The 13,434-nt window shown below is 46.7% G+C and overlaps 1 protein-coding gene across 11 annotated transcripts in view; it reads right to left on the bottom strand.

Annotated features, from left to right (window-relative positions):
• The window catches only part of FCMR (Fc mu receptor), a 30,918-nt gene extending 22,716 nt beyond the window's left edge, over window positions 1-8,202 (bottom strand). For 10 of the 11 annotated variants that reach the window (XR_014146519.1, XR_014146518.1, XR_014146520.1 and 7 more), the window contains exons 1-2: window positions 7,992-8,202; window positions 492-827 (exon numbers count right to left, since the gene is read on the bottom strand). Coding sequence is in view for 8 of the 11 variants with exons in the window: in XM_081824935.1 (XP_081681061.1) it covers window positions 492-827; window positions 7,992-8,028 (373 nt within the window). In the remaining 3 variants the exon portion in view is untranslated. The remainder of the gene's footprint in view (window positions 1-491; window positions 828-7,991) is intronic. The other variant, XM_081824941.1, reaches the window with a different exon arrangement.
• Window positions 8,203-13,434: the final 5,232 nt, after the last annotated feature.

Genomic DNA, 13,434 nt, shown 5'->3' with positions numbered 1-13,434 from the left:
GTTAGGAATGTCAGTGGAGGAATGCAGAAAGGTGGGATTTGGGAGAAGACATACGGAAAGAATCCGATTATAAAGTACCAAGTTTGGCCTACAGATGTGGCTTGAAAAATGACTGTCTTTCCTTTAGAGTTATCCCTGATATTTCTCATGGGACAACTATGTAGGACAATTATGTCCCTTTGCTTCTAATTTCCGCCTGTCTCAGAGCCTCTCCTCAATCTTAAACCCCCACTCCCCTCAGGCCTTGGGTAGGATGGAATCAGTACAACACAAGAAGAGTGCTTATCTTGTTTCAGAATCTTGTTCCTTTCAAATGGTTTGGACAGGAAATTTGGGGGACTGTGAGGTTTCAACTATGTAAATCCCAATGATCTTTGGACTGGCTAACATGGCAATAGCATGAGAGTCTGGAGGACTGCTATAGTTCAGTGGTTGTCCCAGCCTTCCCGGGTGGAGACATTTGCTGGGTGCACGGAGCCTGGGGCACCTACCACTGTAGACAGTCAGCGTGACTAGTTGGGTCTTGCCTCGGTCTGTGTTCATGCCTGTCCCACAGGCATAGACTCCACTGTCACTCTTGGCCAGCTCTGTCACCTCTACTAGGAACAAATTCTCATCTGGACAAGGCTTCAGGGTGACGCGGTGCTTGTATTCTTCCTTGACAAAGTTCTTGTTGGACACCACGGTGGCACATCCTCCAGATTCGGCCATTTCCCGGCACAGATAGAGCCTCATATGCATTTGAGGAAGCGGGCACTCAATGGTAACGGATCCACCCAGCATTCCCTCCATCTTTACTTCGGGGAGGATCCTCACAGCCCCAGCCACTGCAGGGAGAGGGAGTTAATATAGAGGAAGCCCCATTCCCAACCACACCCCCCACTCCAGCCCTCTTTCCAGCCCAGCCTCACACTCATCCCTAGCTCCAACCCCATCTCCATCATCAGACCAAGCCTCAGCTGGCCCTCAGCCTCGGCCCTCTCCTGCTCTCTAGCGCTGGCCTCATCCTCCGCCTGCTCTCATCCCTAACCCTATGTATGTCCTCAGCCCACTCTATGCCCTGGTCCCTTTGGCCGGAGGCTGGCTCCCAGCCAGACCTCTCCCAGCCTAAGCCTTAACATAACCTTCAACCTCATTCATACCCAACCCATAAGATCCCAGACACCAACCCCCTAAGAATATAGCCAAACTACTGCCCCACGCCAAGGAGAGATGCTATGCCATAGTGACCCCAAATAGCACATGGTGCCCAAGTGACTTCAGTGTGGTGTTGGGAGGCACAGTGCGATTTTGCTGCAAGAGGTTTTCTGTCTAGTTTTGTTTTGCTCAGATCCACTCAGCCAAATAGACTGTTCACCCTCGGTTTCATTTGTTAAATCATTAAAAAACAAAACAAAACAAAACAAAACAAAAAAACCCAAGCCCTTATTGAATGCCTTTCATGTGGCAGGAAGGTAGCTGGCATCCCTCCATGCACAGAATGAATCATTTAGTGGGCAGTACAAATGGCCAGTCACTATAGCCCCAGCACAGTGTAATAAACCCCACCATGGAGATACACAGCATTCCTTGGAAGCAGTGAGCAGAGACACCAGATCCGTGTTGTTACAGAGGGATGGTGTAGTTTGAGGAAGGGTTTCTGGAAGAAAGGATGTCTCAGTAGTGACCTGAAAGACTGGGCGTGGAAGGCAGCTGAGAGAATGATGATCATCTTCACTGGAGTAGGGAACATAGATGGAACCCAAGGGTGTGTGTGAGTGTGCATGCATGTTTGCACAGGTGTGTGCACATTGTATGTGTGTGGGAGAGGGTGTGAAGCATGGAGGAATACATGGTTCATGAGTCCCTGAAATCAAAAAGCTTATGCTTTGGCTGAGAGAAGACAGGTCTAATGCAGTTGAGTCAGCTGGAAGAGAGGGTAAGTCCAAGTAAGATTAAATATCAACTAAGTGGGTCCCAATAAGAGTCCACATATTTCTGGGAAGAGGGGCATAGGGTGAAATGTGTGTGTTGGATTGGGGCTAGGGGACTTGGGTGCCAGAGGAAAGACTCTTCCAGGCAGTGAGTACAGCCCCCAAAGAGGCCAGGATAGGAGAGAGAACATGGAATGTTCGTGGGGCAGAAAGGAGTTGACAAATTTCTTGAAATTCATTCACTGACCACACATTAAGAATAGCTCCAAAGAGTTTAGTAAAATGAGGAGAGTCAAGGAAAGAAGCAGGGCTTGAGGTTTCTGGATGAGCAGAGAGAGCTGGGGAGGACATTCCAGAGAGAGGGGAGAACGTGGATAACAGTGAAGAGGTTGAAGCAACCCTGGGATGTGAGGTGGGGAAGAGGGGCAGGAAGGGAAGCAGTTATAGGAGCATGTTCAAATCTAAGAGTGTAGTTGGTGTTAAATGGTAAGGAGAAGCAGGGGGGGCAGCCAGACCCATAATATCTGCCATGGGGACCCTCACACAAGTAATCCAATGCTGCTTCCAAGCTGTTGGAAATTGAGGTGTGTGAGGCAGCCTCATGACTAGAACATGGCAATGGAAGGGTGACCCATTCAAAAGAGAAAAACCTGATCAAGGGGGTGGGGGAATTACCCTGTGTGACCAGACATCCCGCACCTGTGTGTGAGGCCCAGCACCTGCCAGTGAACTTGTATTTTTGGACCAACCCAGCCAGAAAGGAGAGTGAATGCTGCTTTCCCAAGAGCAAGATGCTACAATGTGGGTGGGGGCAAGATAGAGCAGAGGGGGGCCACCACCTATTCAGACACCTCCAGTGACCTCACTCTGCTCAGGGATGAGCTTCTGGAAAAGCCGTGGTTTACCCAGATCTTCTGTTATGGGCTGCATGTTTGTGTCCCACTAGAATTCATGGTTTGAAGCCCTAACCTTCAATGTGATGGTAGTAGGAGGTGGGGCCTTTGGGAAGTAATCAGGGTTAGATGAGGTTAGTGGAGCCCTCATAATGGGATCAGTGTCCTCATTCCCTCCATGGACACAAGAAGAGGCCGTATGAGCACCCAAGGAGATGGCGGCTGTCTGTCAGCCAGGAAGAGGACCCTGACCAAGGGCAATGTTTGCCGGCACCTTGATTTTGGGCTTCTAGTTTCCAGGACTGTGAGAAATGAATGTCTATTGTTTAAGTCACACTGTCTATGGTATTTTATTGAAGCAGCCGGAACAGACTAAGACATCCTTACTGTGCAAACTCTGAATGGATGAAACACAAGAAAAGCTGCTGGATACACTGAGCTCTGGTCCCAGGGAAGCACGAGTTGGTGAGATGTGAAATGACCAGACCCCAGCTCTCCTTGGAGTTCATAGTAGCTTCTAACCCACACCCAAAGCTTAGAAAAGCAGATTTCTCAAAGAGAGAAAAGACAGACATAATCTTCTGGTTTCAAACTTATGCACAGGGGTGCCTGGGTGGCTCAGTCGGTTAAGTGTCTGCCTTTGGCTTGGGTCATCATCTCAGGGTCCTGGGATTGAGCCCTGCATCGGGCTCCCTGCTCAGCCGGGAGTCTGCTTCTCCCTCTACACCTACCCAACCCTGCTCGTTCTCTCTCTTTCTCTCTCATAAATGAATGAATGAATGAATCAATCAATCAGTCAATAAAATCTTTTTAAAAAATAGAACTTATGCACAGTGTGCATAAGATTCATTTTGGAGGAACTAACTCAGCTGCAGATGACCTGATCTTCCCTTTTGTCATGGTGGTTACATCTATCTAGGGTGGGGCCTGTGGACCTGCATTTTAAAATAAACATCCTAGGTGTCCTTGAATTTTTGCAATTCTGAACTATATAGCTATATTTCCAAATGATTCTGGGAACTAATGGGAGGGGTGGAAGAGGTGACTAAAGGACCCACCCTGCTTAATATTGGTATTTTAGAGAGGCTACTCAGTAAGCGACATTGATCTCTAAGTTGGTGACTTGCTTTTCAGTGGTGATGGTAGGGGACAGGGATATATGTGCTTTAAAAAGTCACTCTCAACATATAATTGGATATAAATATATAATATTATAAATAGATATAAATTATATATATAAATTATAAATAAATATACATATATATATTTGGAGCATGGGGAAAAAACACATAATTTCCATGATGAAAAACATGGTAAATGCCCACAAGGCCTTGGCTGGGGCTGTGCTCTGGAGACAGACTTTGGATTTTGTGTAGCCATGGTTTTCCAGGTGATGAGCGCCCTGTCAACTCAAGTTGCAGCAGAATTATGTCTGGAAGAGGAAGTTGGCCAGTTTGTCAGATGGAGTGTGAATTTTTAAAAAAGGATGAGAAACGTCCAACTCAACTTCCCACCCCCACATATGCCAACATGTGTGTCCGGGCTGGCCATCTGCTCTTTGTCCTGTCACAAGGAATGGAGTGTCCCCATATGTGGAACATAAGGAGGAGCACGGAGGACATTAGGGGAAGGAAGGGAAAACTGAAGGGGGGGAATCAGAGAGGGACATGAACCATGAGAGACTATGGACTCTGGGAAACAAACTGAGGGTTTCGGAGGGGAGGGGGTGGGGGGATGGGTTAGCCTGGTGATGGGTATTAAGGAGGGCACGTGTTGTAATGAGCACTGGGTGTTATACATAAATAATGAATCATGGAACACTACATCAAAAACTAATGATGTACTCTATGGTGACTAACATAACATAATTAAAAAAAAAAAAGGAATGGAGAGTCCCTTCTCCTCCCAAAAGCCAGTCCCTCCTCCTGTGTCCTGAGTCCGTCCTGCTCACCTTCTTTAGAGCTTCTCCGGTACAGCTGTCCCTTTCTCCTCCCTGTGCAATTGGTCTCTTCTTTGTTGGCATTGCCGTGGTTTACACACCTGCTCTGATATTGCCCGTGTTGAAAAAGCCCTCTGTTTACTTTTTGCCTCCCCTTCCTCTGCCACCCCTCTTCCATTCTCTTTCTCAAACAAGTCATCATGATCATGGAATCCACTTCCACACCTCCCACTTCCTCTTCCACCTACACCTGTCAGAATTTTGTTTCCAACATTCAACTAGAACTGTTGGTCCAGGTCAGCAAAAATTTCCTTTTTTCCCCAAATTTCCTTTTTTCCCCCAAATCTTCCTTACATTTGGTGTCTTTGTCTTCATTTACTTGCCTCTTGGCAGCATTTGAGGGAACTGAGCCCTCCCACCTTGAAACGCTAACGTCCTGTGGCTTTCCCTGACACCACACTCTCAATGACTGCTCCTTTTCAATTTCCTTACTTTCTTCTCCTTCTCTATCCAACTCGCAGTGTTGGGCTGCCCCAGGGCTTGGGGCTTGGAACTTGGACCGGTTCTCTTCTTGGTCTTCCCTCACTCTCCCCACACTAGCTCATTTATGCCCATGGCTTGTAATGCTAACTCTATGTAGATTTCACTAGAACATTTATCTCCAGTCTTGTCTGTACCTCTGAGCTCTAGAATCGCCTTTCTGATATCTCCACTTGGACTCTACTTGAATGTCTAAGATGTATTTCAAACTTACAATAGCAAAACAAATAGACAAACAACAACAACAAAAGAATTCTTGATTTCTCTTCCAAAACCTATTCCTTCTAAGTTTTTCCTGTTTCAGAAGATTACATCAGCATCTATCCAACTGCTGAAGTCCAAAACTCATTCCCATATTATATTAAAAAATCAAGAATAAATTTTAAGAGTGTGTGTGTGTGTGTGTGTGTGTGCGCGCATGCACGCGCATGCATGGACTGGGTCACAACATCAAGTGTATGTATTATTATTTTGGGGGTCAAGGTAAAAAAAAGATTTGAAAGCCTATATCATGTAATTCTGCCTTGCTTTATTATGGAACCTCATCTAGGGCTCCAGGCAATGTGGTCTATGGCTGGGGCCCCATGCACTGGTTCCTGGGAACCAGGACCACCCCAACATTTGTACAACCCGAAGCAGAAATACAAATAAAGGCCCAAATATCATATGTCTAGGTATTTTAAAGTTATAAATCAAACTAATGAACTGTCTTGGCAAATTCACATACTCCTTAGATGTCCACTCTAAATCATTTCTATGTGGAAAGAATGTTCCCCACATCCCTAGCCTCTGTCCCATCTCCCTTCTTTTCTCATCCCTGTCTCCTGCCCATACCATAAGAGTCCTGGTATGTCCATGACAGATAACCCAGTTTCTACATATTAGCTCCACTCATATCATTCCGAACAGTCACCTGTGGCCACTCTTTTATAGAATTGGAATACTAGGATAAAAGACCCAGGATAGAGGTTCACACAGTCATTAAAAGTGGGCCCAGAGTCATTTGGACAGGGAACTTGAGGTCTAGAAGAGGGGACTTGTGTGGGGGCTTGAGGTGGACAATCTCCTTGGCTCTATGAACTCCTCACCCTGTGGGGAAGGTCACAAATGGAGAAGGATGGGACCCAGAGCAGGGATTCCTCTGGCCCAGCTAGAATGGTGGTATTGCTCAGGTCAGACTTTAGCGGTACAATTTAAGTACCCTTCACTCCTAGAGATCTTCTACCACCACCCAACCCCTCTCTCCTCTCAGGCCTAAGTTTAGTTACCCATCCACTGTGTTCACATAAGTCCTACTACCTCTCACAGAGTCTGACATTCCATTTACCTCTTACAGAGTCTGACATTTCATTAAAGCTGCATTTCCTTGGACTTTTACGACTTTTTAATCATCAACTCAAAAAATATTTGACTTTCTTCCATATTCAGGCTATCAGGAGGAAAGCAAATATGAATAAAAAAATAATTTTGACCCTCAAGGAGCTTATCATTTAATCAACAAAATGAAGGGAATATATGCCAAGTCACAATATAAAGCAGAATAAGGTCAGCTATGGGGATGCAGAAGATGGGCTCTGGAAAGTGTTATAAGAAGGAGGTGGAGGCCGAGGTGGACTTTGAAGGATAAAAGGTGGAGGTAAGAGGAAGGATGATCCTAGCAGAAGGAATGGCATGAGGAAGAACATGGTGGCAAAAAGGTGTAGCACATGTTCAAGGAGGAATCCTCTTTGGCTGGAGGTTAGGGAAGTTCAGGGGAGTGTGGTAAGCTCAGAGAATAAAAGGGGAGCACAAGGGACGAGTTTGTAGGCAGTGGGAGCCTTTGAAGTTTGCTGGGAAGGGCGATCCTGTGGTTAGAGTCAAGCATTAGAAAGAGTAATCTGGAGCTGCAGGTAGGTCAGGTTGGAGGAAGTGGGAAAGATAGTTATGGGATGACTGTGTGTTCTCTTCCTTTCCATTCCCTCTGTTAACCTCTCTAGTAGAGACTGCCACTGTTGTTCATTCTGGTAATACTAATCCAGAAACTACAAGAATTGGCCATTGATTGGGTCAAAGCCTGGATGGGGATAAATGGGAAGAGGTGGTAAAAAAAAAATAAAGAAAAAAAACAACCATTCTGCATTCTGCAGCTGATATCAGAGATAGTTAAGATGGATGGAGTACCTGATTTGATGGGGACCAATGAGGAAATTGAAGTAAGGTATTAGGCATGTTGCATTTCAGATCTTGGTGGGATATTGAAGTGGGGGTTCCCAGAAGAAAGCTGTAAATTGAGATATGGAACTTGGGAAATGGATTAGGGTTACTGAATGGATGAGGGAGTCTTCATTTAAAATTGAAGTTGAAAATCAGCAGTGAAAGAGACCCAAAGAAAGAGAATGTAGAGGTAGGAAGAAAGGAATTTGGAGGCACTTGCTTTAAGATCCCCCATTATCAGGCTAATATGTCTAGGAGAGGTGACACCTTCAGCCCTCATGAGTCAACATCTGAGCCCCCCACAGATGTGTCTGGAGTGGGGAGAGGGGCACTAGCAGAGAGTGGGGAGGGCGTACCAAACTTCACATGGTCTCCATCCTTATCCTGCCCTAGGTACTGGTCTGCAACTAAATCCATCCAGGAACAGCAGAGCTAGAGATGGTCCGCAACTCCCCTACCTGTGGCCAATCCGAACCTCATAAGATGTGTGGGGTGTTTTCCTATGGCACTTACCTGGCAGGAAGCAAAGTGACCAAAGCCAGAGGTCCATGGTTCCTTTCAGAGCAAGGTCCCATCCACGAGCCCCTGGAGACGGGAGCAGAGAGACCCACTGCTCACCCAGGAAACCTTTACAATCTGGAGCTTGAAAGAGATTTCTGGCCCCACGAGGAGCAAGGCTTGAAAATGAGGAAATGACATCTTGTCTTGTTTGCTAACTAGTCTTAGACTAAAAAAGAAAATACCAGCAAACCACAGCGGAAGTTAGGAATTAAGAAAACATGTTATGTTGAGTACGAATGGGTCACCAGGGTTCAAAGGGCTTCTAGGCAGCTCCTAAAAACTATTAGAAACTCTCAGGCATGATATTTCTTTGCCTTGAGCACTTTTTCTTGGAGGGTCCTCCATGCTTTATGTATGTTCATTAACTTCCGAGCCAGAGTCACTTGCTTTATCCCTGCCTTCAGGACAAAAGAGACTTATCACCAATTTTCTCCATCTGGGGAAAACCGTATGGATAGAAGCTTAGGCCTGAAGTCAGAAGATGCTGGTTGTAGCCCTTGAATTTATTTGACAAATAATTTTGAGCACCTACTATGTGGGACTACTAACCATAGGTTTTGAGAAATTCACTCCCTTTCTCTAAGCCTAGATCTCTTTATCTAGAAAATGAAGGTGGGACTAGATGAGCCTGGCATTCCCTCCTGCAGGTCATTGTTCCTGGAATCTTAATTAATCCCAGTTTACCCAGAACCTTATATCCACCACCCCTCATATCCCCCAGCTATGCTCCTAAAGGTGTTGCCTTCTGGCGGGGGCCCAGGCCACCACCCGGTGACCACAGGTGCATGCCAGAAGATGATGTGACAGTGCCTAAGTCACACATCCTGGCAGAGATAGCCTTCAAGCCCCCAAGGGACCATGAGGGGAGGTCCAGTACCTGATGGAGGATAGAGAAATGCTGAGGCCCTCAGTCACGAGGTATCACAGAAAGAGCTTTGGGATCCAGTCAAAAGATGTGGGTTCTGGTCCTGGTTTGGTGCTTGCCTAGGGCCTCAGTTTTCTCATTGATAAATAGGAATGGTTCCTGCCCTGCATATGTCACAGGGCTTTCATGAGGCCCGGCAGAAGCCATGGTCATAGAGGTGGTTGAAGGGCATTTTGTTGTGGAGATGCCTGGCGCTGTTCCTTAGGAGGGGATCCTCAGGGCTTCATTCCTGATGGTTACATTCGAGGTGGCTTCTCAGCATCCCCACCTCCAGGCGCTGCAGCCTCTTGCGCCCACGGAGGCCTGAGGCTATTTCCACCCCCTTTCTGGGAAGGCTTGTCAGTGATCCTGCGCACACTGCTCCCCACTGGCCCCTACACACCAGGTTTGTCACATGCTCTCCAAAACACAAAAAGACAACATCCGCAGTGGAAGTCACATGTGAGGCCCAGAGCAGGTGCAGAGGAAATGTGTGTGGGCAGGCAGCCTGCCCTGCCACCCCTGCCTGGGTTTCCACCAGCACCGAACTGCTGTGGTTCTGATTTCCTCCAACCGCAAACTGGGCCAAGGTGGCAGAGGACAGGCCTGAGGCCTGTGGTTAGAGTGAGTGACCACCAGAGGTCTTGGTTCTAGTCAGCCTCCACCCTTCCCTACTTGGAAGGCTCTTCCCAATTCTCCACAGCTGTCCCACTCTGGGGCTCTGCCATTTGCTGGGCTCAAGGCCTGGGACTGGCTTGGAGAGAGAGAGAGAATAAATGAGTGAATGTGACACATGTGTGTGACAGTGGGCATGAGAGTGTGTGTGTGTGAATGTGTAGTGTGTGAGTGGTTGTGAGTGTGTAAATGTGGGTGTGCAGCGTGTGAGTGATGAGTGATAGATGACTGTGATGTGTGACTGTGTGTGAAGTACGTGCCATGTGGGACAGTGTGAGGAAGGGCACGGGAATGTGTCATGTGTGACATGTTAGTGTGTGAGTGTATGATGTGTGGTGTAACGAGGTGTGTGTGGCATGTGAGGTGTGATTATGTGGTGTGTGGCTGAGTGTGTGAATGTGTGTGATGTGATGTGTGAATGGGTGGCATATGGTTGTGAGTGTGTGAATGTGTGTGGTGTGTGCGTGGCATGTGGGTGTAAACATGCTACGTGTGTGAACATGTGTGATGTGATGTGTGAATGTGTGGTTGTGAGTGTGCAAGTGTGTGCAGGGTGTGTGTGGTGGGTGGGTGTGAACATGCTGCCTGTGTGAACGTGTGTGATGTAATGTGTGAATGTGTGGCATATGGCTGTGAGTGTGCAAATGAGTGCGCGGTGTGTGGTGGGTGGGTGTGAACATGCTGCCTGTGTGAACGTGTGTGTCTAGGAAGATGCAGGTTGGATGCACTGGGCCAGGGCCCCGTGCCTGGGCATGTGTGGGATGAGAGATTTTCACATCATGTGTGGCCCAGATAAAACCCTTACAGACATCACGCTGGGGTTGTTCAGAGCAAGAAGTAGGTGTCTCATGACTGCCAGGCAGGAAGGGAATGTTTGGAGTCTGAGGAATCAAAACTCCCAGACCTGGGCCATCAGGTCTCTACTTCCAGATGTTGCCCCAGGGTCTCGAGGGGAAGGCCGAACCCTGGCTAAACTCAAAGTGGGAGAAGTTTACTGTCTTCATGCTCTCTCCCTCTCTTATTTTCCCCATCTACACTTTCTCTCTCCTTTCTGCCTCTAAGGGCAACTGCAGTGTCCTGGAGCTCCCACTCCCGGGAGCAGGGGTGAGAAGCTGAAGCCCACTGACATGCAGGGGACTCCATGGCCTAACATCCTCTGGCGCCAGTGCTTGACCAGAGGGATGAACCCCAGGGAAAAAGTTCTGAGTCTCATGACAGGCAGGTGGACAGAATAAATAATACCAAGTACACCGGGAACTGTTCTAAGTCTTCGGGAAAATTCACTTAGTCCCCATAATAACTTAGGTTTATATTATCCTCTCTAAGTTACAGATGGGATAAGAGAGATATTTCTCATAAGGTGGCTGTGAGGATTGCCTGAGGTAAGCATTACAAAGGATTTAGCACGATACCTGGAATATAGTATAAGTGCAGTGGAGATTAGCCGTTGCCATTAAGGTGGAAGTCCTTATGGGTTGTGCTTGGTTATAGCATCCATCACCCTACTTTGACCTCCCATGTCACCCGTCTCCAAACAGCCATTTCCTGGGCCTTTCCAGACCAAAAGATGAGATCCTAGGTGGCCCTCCCCATGACCCAGCACTGCTCTCCCCAAAGACAGACCATGAGAATCCCCCCGCCTGCTGGACTCACCGGGGAGCCCACTTCAGGTAGAGATACCTGGCTCAGGTATCCTGTGGTTCCCACTTTCTAAGAACTTGGACCACAGGCTTGCCTGTCCTGGAGTGAGCCATTCTGCAGGAATGGGGCTTTGGGAAGGTTAACCTTTACTATAAGCCTACTCGTGGATTTCTGCTACAGGAAATGGTAAGACTTCTTACCTGAATAGGGCTATACTTCTGTTGGTATTCTAAGATTAGAACCTGAATATGTAGAGTTTTTCATGAATTTTAATATAACTTATGAGCAAAAATCTGGAATTTAGAGTATTCACCTCCACACACTTTGACTCTAGAGAGGGTGGATTGGCTGCCCATTTCTTTATCAGACTTACCAAGCCCGTGAAACTCCTGGAGTCTTACAGGACCATCTTCCTTCCCCTCCTGTTTCAGCTCCTTGGCCAGCTGGGGGCCATCAGTCTCAGTTTTACATCTCCTCTCATGGTGTACCCCCTGTCTACTTAGATATATGGTCTTTCTGAGGTGATCTCTTATTATTTTTATTGTATAGACTCCCTGGTAGAGTTCATCATTTCAGAGAAGCTTGTGGGGTCAGGGGGACAGTCCTTGTTTCTCTGCCTTGGGGACCAGCTTCAAGACCTTACCACAGTCAGCTCCTCTCTACTGTCTACTGTTCTTAGGAGACATGTTCTGTCCTGACTCTTGGGAAAGTCTTGGACAAACTGTATATCTATAGATAGATAGATAGATAGATAGATAGATAGATAGATAGATAGATAGATATAGATATAGATAGATATAGATATCTATCTTTACACACCAAAATCAACTGCTATAAGCAGATTCTCAGCTACTATTAGGCCTTAGTAATATGTAATCATTATTACATAATAGATTGTTTAAAAGAAAAAAAATCAAGATAATGCAAGGACTTGACAAGATTCTTTTGTCATCAGAAATATTTAAGTAGTTCTCTGAGTGATTGCTGGACTGATCATTGCTATTTGGTTTATCATTAACCCCACAGTTGATTGTTACTCCCCAGTACTGGGCTGACTAGTGTCCCTCCAAAATTTATGTCCACCTGAAACCTCAGAATATGACCTTATTTAGAAATGGGCACTTTGCTGTATGTAATTCATTAAGATGAGGCCACACTGGATCTGGGTGGACCCTAAATCCAATGGCAAGTGTCCTTGTAGGAAGGCCATGTGAAGACACAGAGAGACACAGTGGGAGAATGTCAAGGGAGGATAGGGCAGAGGTTGGGGTGGTGCAGCTATGAGCCAAGGATCGCCAAGGATTACTGGCGGCCCCTGGCAGCGAGGAGAGAGTCACAACACCCTCACAGCTTCCCCCTCACAGCCTCCTGAAGGAATCAACCCTGTGGACATCTTGATTTCAGACTTCAAACCTCCAGAATGGTGAGAGACTAAATTACGGTTATTTTTTTTTTTTAAGATTTTATTTATTTATTTGAGAGAGAGAGCACAAGAGCGGAGAGCGGGAGAGGGAGAAGCAGACTCCCCGCCGAGCAGGGAGCCCGATGCGGGACTCGATCCAGGGACTCCAGGATCATGACCTGAGCCTAAGGCAGTCGCTTAACCAACCGAACCACCCAGGCGCCCAACTAGTTATTTTAAGCCAACCAGTTTACGGTACTTTGTTACAGCGGCCCTAGGAAATTAATATACTCCCCCACACTGGTGAGTTTTTAACTTATTAGATATTCCATTTCAGCTACAGCCCAGCTTCCTTACTCATAGAAAGATTTAAGGTGGACTTTGGGTAGTACATTATTATACCTGGTATCACTTATTTATAATATCAATTAAGAATAATGTAAGATTGTCTATGGCAATTGTTTAGTGGCATTTCTTGGCCTTTGATTCTAGGGACCAAGACAGGCTGTCTGAGGTCAGGATTGGCTTGTGGGTTATTGGCATTAATTATAGAAGCTGCATCTTAATCCTTCTGACCTACAAATAATGGTTTGGAGGTCAGGGATCAGCTTCCAGGGGGAAAACAGTGATAGGTTCTGATGGACCTTGTAGATATGCATCCTCATTACAGAGAACAGGGAAATAAACATTCCTGATGACCACCTCTCTGGACCAGGGTGAAGCCCAAGGTTCTGACCTAGTTCATGGTCTGGGAATCAAGCCTGGACACTGCA

This window comes from Leptonychotes weddellii, chromosome 6 (genome assembly GCF_054177405.1).
Source record: "Leptonychotes weddellii isolate Sample4059 chromosome 6, ASM5417740v2, whole genome shotgun sequence".
Lineage (NCBI taxonomy): Eukaryota > Metazoa > Chordata > Mammalia > Carnivora > Phocidae > Leptonychotes > Leptonychotes weddellii.
This window is presented reverse-complemented; position numbering and strand designations above follow the sequence as displayed.